Below are 7,543 nucleotides of genomic sequence, written 5' to 3' on the forward strand. Positions count from 1 at the left end.
AGAAATAACTTAAAATTCCTAGTGGAAAGCACAGTGGTTCTGATAAAATACAGTACCCACAATGCTTTGCAACTGTCACGGAAGTCCTTTTCTTTCCTTCCGCCGTCGTTGAAGTCCCTTTTGGATTTACATCGGCGGGTGAGTCGATGCAATCTACGTTCATCAGCGCAATTTAGGGCGCTATTTCACCATCCTGACGTGGATTAACGATCATAGATGTCCATTTAATATATATCGGATGAAATTGCCATGTTTGTCATCGTCAACCGTCTTTAATCTGTTGTTTTGGAACGAAATGCTGCTAATACAGCGACCGCTGCGGTGCTAACGCTCTCTGTAGCAGTCAGTGAGGGCCTGACGTACAACGTGGCTCACAGATGAGCATTGTCAAATAAGAACCATCAGTTTCTAACACAATACATATGTAGAGTGTTGATTTATGTCTGGACAATACTGTAAAAATGAAACGTTTGACGTAGAGTAGCATGGCTAGCTAGCTAACTAAACATTGACTGCGCAGTAGAAGCTAGCTAGCTAGCTGACGTTGAGAAACACATTTACCTGAAGCTCACACAACATAAGTAGATGTACACATAGTTAATTGCATGTATAACAGTTTGTAAGCTAACGTTCGTGTTTAAATGTGTCAATGAGTTGCAGGTACCTCAACACTTGCTAATGAGTCTTCCGGCGCTAACGTAGCACGTTGTGGTGTAATGCTGCAGCACTGACATGGACCTAACTTTGGTTTTTAACTTTTGTTTTTTGTTCATCTCCTCAGTCACCATGGCAGCCCTCAGGCCCCTCACAAAGCCCAAGATTGTCAAAAAGAGAACCAAGAAGTTCATTCGCCATCAGTCTGATAGATATGTCAAGATTGCGGTAAGAGTCCATACGACATACTCCCCATGCTCGGACCGCTGCTTTGTCTCGGTTCACCTGCAAGTAATTTAATCCCTGAATATCTTTATCAACAGAAAAACTGGCGTAAACCCAGGGGTATTGACAACAGGGTCCGCAGGCGGTTCAAGGGCCAGATGCTGATGCCCAACATCGGTTATGGTAGCAACAAGAAGACCAAGTACATGCTGCCCACCGGCTTCAAGAAGTTCCTGGTGCACAACATCAAGGAGCTTGAGGTCCTGATGATGAGTAACAGGTAAGTTGTGCACTTGCACTGTGAAGTGATGTAGATGACTTTCCCCTTCCTATCAAAGTGATTGGTATCAGGTGTGCACCAAGTTTGTTCCATTTGCAGAGATTTTGAGGTATCTGCTGAGACTTTAGCTGCAACTTCAGTATAATGAAAGTGAATGGAACTTTACGTTTGAATTATGCATTTTCTATTTTATAAGCTTTGAATGGATCGATTGACGGAACTGATGGCAGAAGTCTCGGTAGCGGAGATCTCAAATCTCGGCAAACAGGAATGACTACATGTCTATACACCTCAAGGACAAAGTAGATGAAATTAACCTTAAATGGCAGCGAGACTTGGAACTAGTTAATCCTCTCAAAACTATTAATGACTTGGTAATAAAGTAAATACTCGGACTGTGATCAGTAACACACAAACATCCTCTGAAGTGTCAAATGACCGTCTTCCTTCGGGTTAGAGACTACTCTTTTAATCTCTCTTAATAGTCAGTATCTGACATCAGATGGGAATAATAATCACATTTTTGGATGCTTGCGGAGCCTCGTGAGAAAAATATTTGTGCTTCATAAAAGCAGAGTTTTTACGAGGAAGTCCAGCATGGTTCACCTGCCTTCACAACAACCTGATGCTGACAATCCTGGATAACAGGTGTGCCTTTATTTAACCAGAAGCTGCCGCTCTGAGTAGTGAAGGAGAGTCTGTAAGAGCTGAAGGATTATGGCCGTCCTCATAGTTAACACGAGGATGTTTTACTTCATGCAGATTCATGTTGAGGCTGGTTAAAGATCAGTATAGTCATGTTTCTTAGGTATGTAGTGACACAGGTGCAATCTGTTAAACTTGTAGAAAATGTTTCCAGGAAACTCCCGTTATTGCCCTTTTTGTTTAAAACCACGTGTCTGGTGTTTGACTGCAGCATTTCAGTGAATAAGAGGCGAGATTCTTTAGCGTCTTGTCATTGATTGATCCAATACTACCTCTTTAATCTGAGTCTGACTGAACGTAGACCTACAAAATAGGAACCCACCAGTAGATAGTTTGTAACTGTATTCTGAAGAACTTCGGGGAGATAATGGATGCTCGAGTTGGTTCATGGACAGGGTTAGACAATTTCAATCAATGTGCAGAACTTAAAACCTGTGTAATGTGAGCCAGCTAACACAGTTCACCCTGTAGCTAATGCTCTGTGAAGATGAAATCATTAAACTATGAGAGTCCAGATGTGGTGACCATGACTTTGCTGCAGTACAGTGGGAATGTTTTTCAAATGTAGGTGTCACAATTAAAGTTTTTCTGGCTGTAGTTTGTCACATTTAGTGGCGACTTTGTAGTTCAGGAACCTCAACACACTAAACATTCAGTGAAAACATTTCGTTAACTCTTCCTTCCTTTCGCTCTCCTCCTGCAGGACTCACTGCGCTGAGATCGCCCACAACGTCTCCTCAAAGAACAGGAAGGTGATCGTGGAGAGAGCAGCTCAGCTGGCCATCAAGATCACCAACCCCAACGCCAGGCTGAGGAGCGAGGAGAACGAATAAACTCGTTGTTCACAATAAATGTTTAAAAATTCAACCGGGCTTGTGGATCCTTTTTTTTTCTGCAGTTCATTGCTCGGGTCTGGAAAATCTTACGCGTGTGAAAGTTTCATTATCAAGATGATGTTATGAAAGAGGCTCATTTTAGAGTTTTAAATTTAGTTTGTTGCTTTTTGTCTGAGATTGTATTCCAAAGACCAATAACAGAAATGAGTTTATTCAAACAGTGGATTTATTTGCCTTAAGTCGATCAGAATCTCCTGTATGTGTCGCATTAGTTTAGTAACACTGGAACTCTACTTATGTTCAGATGTTATTGTTTTACAGCTTCTGACCCTTGTTTAAGTGTCGCTAGTGGAGGGAGATCAGATTTCAAAAAGGAAAGCGTGTGTGAACAGCTGCCAGGGAGTTAAGAATAGAAAGTTTGTTTGGGGCATGATATTTAATTGGGAGTTAATTTTGTATGATGATAAAGCGCTCGCACGTGCATGAGCTGGCGTCTTCATTGTTCTCTCAGAGCTGGTTGAGTTCTCCCTCGGGTAGATGGAGGGGGGGGGTAGATGGGAGTTATTCCTCACTTCTCTTCCAGATGACTGGACGCTGAAACGGAACAAAAGGGGCAGAGATGCCTGAAGAAGAGTGTTGACCCACATTGTAAGTTTTTACACTTTCCCTTCCAAGATGTGATGCGTTGCTTCTCAAAGAGCGGCTTCTTGATGCCAAAGAACATTCTGGACCCAAAATATCTTGAAAAGCACAAAGTCAGACGTAAAGACGGAACTTCATTTATTTATCCTGAGAATTCTTTGTGTAGGGAAGAGTGCAAATAAAGCAAAATAAAAGATCAATAAGGTTTAAGAATAAAATGTACACGACGGCAGAAATGTAAACCAGACGCTGCAAATTAAAATGCCAATAAGTAAACGGTTAATGTTAAGGATCATAAATGAATAAACGGGTAAATGAGGCGCAAATACTACTTGGTCTCTGCTCTCCATCTGTGTGTGAAGTAGGTGTGTTGTGAAGGAAGAAAGGATGTCCCATGCTGCATTGTGGCGGTTGTAGCTTATTGCTGAAGCTGCTTCTGTTTAAGTACATGTAGTAATCTTTAAAGAAGTATTAAAGTATAAATGTGTGCTAAATTTAAACAACTTTTAAATACAATTGAACTCTAATACTATATACAGTAAGTGTGTTGTGTATTTATACGTGTATCACTTTATATTTATATATAGGAAGAATGAATGTACTCTTAACTCCACGACACGTGTCTTGTAGCTTTTGTTCCTTTGCAGATTAAGATTTTAAATACAAAACATGATCGACTTCTGAAATACGATGCATCAAAATAGACTGAATTATCCAAAGTAGTAAACATTAGCTCCAACATGACAAGAAATACAGTAAATCGCTGCATAATAATGATACAACACTCTGAAAGGGACTATTCTGCCCAATGAGTACTTTTACTTTTAATACTTTAAATACAGACATGAGTTTATAGAGTGGTATTGCTACTTTTACTTTAGTTAAAGATGGGATCACTTCTTCCACCACCACTCGTCTGTGAAATGTTTCTGTTAAATGACAAGAGAACGGATCTCCAAGTGTAAAATTGGTGGACTGCTCCTTTAAATAAGACAAAAGGTTAGAAGGTCATATTCATGTACATTTAAGACCCTATGTTTACTGAGAACGCTCTAGAATGTGGAGTTGTGTTTCAGCATGTTCAGGTGTAACATCTGTAGATTAAAGAGACTGTTATCAGAGGTCGTTGCCTTGAAATGGTCCGGCTCAGATCCTATATTATTTTGTGATGTTCACAGCCGGCTCCCTGCAGAGAAAGTTTCCATTGCATTCTGGCAGACAAGCTGTGCCCTACAGCCCTGAGCCCTCTGCCATCTGCTCCTGCGGATCTGACATCGCCAGAGATGCACAAAACACATCACATTTATTTAGCCAGTCAGCTTGTGGCTGTTTGGAACTGAAGGAAGTGAGTTACCAATGCACAAATATCCAGCACAGTGATGGAGCTGAATCTTTTCCTCTTTTAAAAACAACAGAGCATGCACCTGTTCTCTGGAGCGGCTTTGAACGACTCACCTGAGAGGACTGGAAGTCCTCCAGAGAGGGAGGAGACGGTGAGGACAGCAGGACCAGGAAGGGACGGCTGACGTCCAAGACAGACGGGGAGAGTGTCAGGAAGAGAGGACACAGTTCATCCTTTTCCCTCGTCACTGGTCCAGAAGATGAACATGTCATCCAGGGTGATATTTGGAAAGGGGCGCCTCACCCCCCAGCAGCTCTCCTTCGCTTTCCCCCAGACAGACTCCCTGAGGAAAGGCAGCCGGTCCGCAGGAGGAAAGAGGAGGATGTTCTCCTTTTCTCTCAGATGTCGGTTGGGCGTCATCAGAGGGAGAACCAAAGGTAACGAGGAGGCTGAGTGGTCTTTGGAGGGATGCTGATGTGTGCTGCTGAGGTCTTTGATGTGGTAGATATGGAGACTTGAACGTTTTAATTAGCACCAATGTGTGCAGTTTTAGAAAAGAATAGTTTTGTTGCTTTCACGTGATAACTTGAGTTTATCTGTATGATTAATTCCTCCAAAATTACATACATTACCTGAATTCATTTAATAACAAAGTTAAACTTTTAATATAATAATAACAATAATTATTATTATAATGATAATGATAATAACAACAAAAATAATAATAATATTTATAAATAAACTTTATTTATATAGCACCTTTCATCAAATAAAATGCAGCTCAAAGGGCTTCACAAGAGAAACAAATCGATAACACAGGTATGATCATGTTGATAAAGTTCATAATGGTAAAAGCAAGTTAAACATATTACAAAAATCATAAAAACAAGTATGAGAAATGTAAAATAAATATATAATACTAAAAAAAATCCACCTTTGTAACCTTGTTGAGATGTTCATATAATTTATATTGATTTACTTCAGGCTTATTCTGTAGAGCCAGACCTTCCTTTATATCTCTTCTCTCAGCTGCAAGAATGTCTGTTTTTATCATCATTTCATTTGAGAAGATTTTGTCTCATCCTCTGTGCTGAAAGGCAGTTTGTTTATTTATTTATCTATTTATTTCTGACCGACCTTAAAGGTGAACACTGAAGCATGCTTATCCTCTGGCTCTGTTCTTTGTCACACACTGATCCTGCTGGCCTGACGACTGAATTAGTCACTTGGCTTGTCAGACTTTTTTCTATTGCAACTGCACCTGCTCGCCACAAGGTGGCAGTGTGGCCAGTTTGATGGGAGGAGAAGGTCAAGATTCAGGCCCCTCCCGCCTAAAACACCCCACGTTGTTTATGTTTATTAGGAAAGTAGGGCTATTTTCAGAAGGGGTTATTTTTAGGAAACATTGGGAAAATATAGAAACCTGCACTAAATAGTGAACACAGTGCTATTCTCTTATTGAGAGTCACTTTTTAAAAATTCGGCCGTACTTTGTTTCCTTTTTGTTTGAGCATTATAACCTCTATTTAGGTTACTGCAAAATAAATAGAAGATTTATAATCTAATCATTACATTATCACTCGCTCTTCATCGATAATGCTGATATCTAGTCTCGAGGAAGTGCAAAAGAGTCAATATTCATTTAATTAACCCGACGTTTGCCGCCCTGTTCCCGTTTTTTTTTTATCAGTCCAACACACCTCTCCGTCTCTCTCTCTCTTTATTCTGCTGGAAATTAATTAGTCTCGCTCTGAAAGACTGCGCTCGGTCACTTTGTAAATGGGGTATTAAGGACAAAAGTCTCTGAGGAAATTATCTACACCGAAGAGTATTGTGTCCACTGGAACTGCCGACTAATTAGACTCCGCGCAACGGCGGGTAGAAATGTGGAAAATGTTTGTTTGCAATTACTTTACACACCTGTAAAATAAGCAGTTGTAGAATAGAAAGCTGTCATTTCACATTGTGACTTTCTGAATTGTGTTTGTGTGTTGTTGTTTTTTCCATTTCCTGCTTCCAAAGTCTCAGTGGTGAAAACAGTTTGTCCGCAGTGACCAAAACAAATGAGGCAGACGAGGCCTCGGAGGGGCTGGTGGAGGGCATTTGTTGTTGTTGTTGTTGTTGGGGTGGTGGTGGTGGTGGTGGTGGGTGGTGGGGGTCAGGAAGCGACAGGCGTCGAGGCTTCTGCTCGAGTGGCAAATGGTCAGACACGTGTGGCGACGGGTCAGTTGGCAGAGCGTCTGTGTTTGGGTGGAGGGGCCTCAGCGGGGCCCCGGATAAGCAGAGAAACATGAGATGTCGGGCTATAAAGAGGGAAGGCATTGAACTTTCACTCAGATTCTAAATGTTCCTTCTTTTTTTGAGTCTATTTCCTCGTCCCAGTCTGATGAGGAGTCGATTCTGTCGTGCACGACAACTGCACTTTTATGAATAACATATTCGACTGACACACATCTCAAACAGGCAGCTGCTCACAGGAATTCCTCATTGTGTGCTCGTGTGTGTCTGAGAAACAGAGATGTAGATACAAGCTCTGGAGAAAAAAAAATGGGTGCAGTGTCTCTACGTGAGAAAAAAAAAAGTGTCACAGTGCAGTCTGACAATGAATGTGCAGGTGGTGTTAATTGTGCAGTGTGTGTGTGTGTGTGTGAATGTGAGTGGGTGGGTTTGAGGATGTGCATATGGAGGGGTGTTTGACTTAGTGGGAAAATAGATAAAGAGAGTGTGTGTGTGTGTGTGTGTGTGTGTGTGTGTGTGCTGCTGGGGGAGGGAGTGACGATCGTGTGTGCCTGCCTCACTGAACCCCTCTGGCAGAGAGAGAGAGAGAGAGAGAGAGAGAGAGAGAGAGAGAGAGAGAGA

The 7,543-nt window shown here is 41.5% G+C and overlaps 2 protein-coding genes across 4 annotated transcripts in view; both read left to right on the plus strand.

Annotated features, from left to right (window-relative positions):
• The first annotated feature begins 52 nt into the window (after positions 1 to 52).
• Positions 53 to 2,731, plus strand: rpl32 (ribosomal protein L32). The gene is made up of 4 exons (XM_031844788.1): positions 53 to 138; positions 782 to 882; positions 978 to 1,159; positions 2,568 to 2,731. Exons 2-4 carry the CDS (start codon positions 787 to 789, stop codon positions 2,695 to 2,697), a joined length of 408 nt encoding a protein of 135 aa, XP_031700648.1. The 5' UTR covers positions 53 to 138; positions 782 to 786; the 3' UTR covers positions 2,698 to 2,731.
• Positions 2,732 to 4,641: 1,910 nt separating this feature from the next.
• LOC116382142 (glutamate receptor-interacting protein 2-like) overlaps positions 4,642 to 7,543 on the plus strand; it is a 34,490-nt gene continuing 31,588 nt past the window's right edge. For 2 of the 3 annotated variants that reach the window (XM_031844914.1, XM_031844915.1), the window contains exon 1: positions 4,643 to 5,121. In XM_031844914.1, coding sequence (XP_031700774.1) covers positions 4,944 to 5,121 — 178 coding nt within the window. In that variant the 5' untranslated portion in view covers positions 4,643 to 4,943. Of the gene's footprint in view, positions 5,122 to 7,543 lie in introns of all 3 variants that reach the window. The other variant, XM_031844919.1, reaches the window with a different exon arrangement.

The sequence above is a fragment of the Anarrhichthys ocellatus genome, unplaced genomic scaffold, assembly GCF_004355925.1.
Source record: "Anarrhichthys ocellatus isolate YVR2014 unplaced genomic scaffold, GSC_Weel_1.0 scaffold5, whole genome shotgun sequence".
NCBI classification, from domain to species: Eukaryota; Metazoa; Chordata; class Actinopteri; order Perciformes; family Anarhichadidae; genus Anarrhichthys; species Anarrhichthys ocellatus.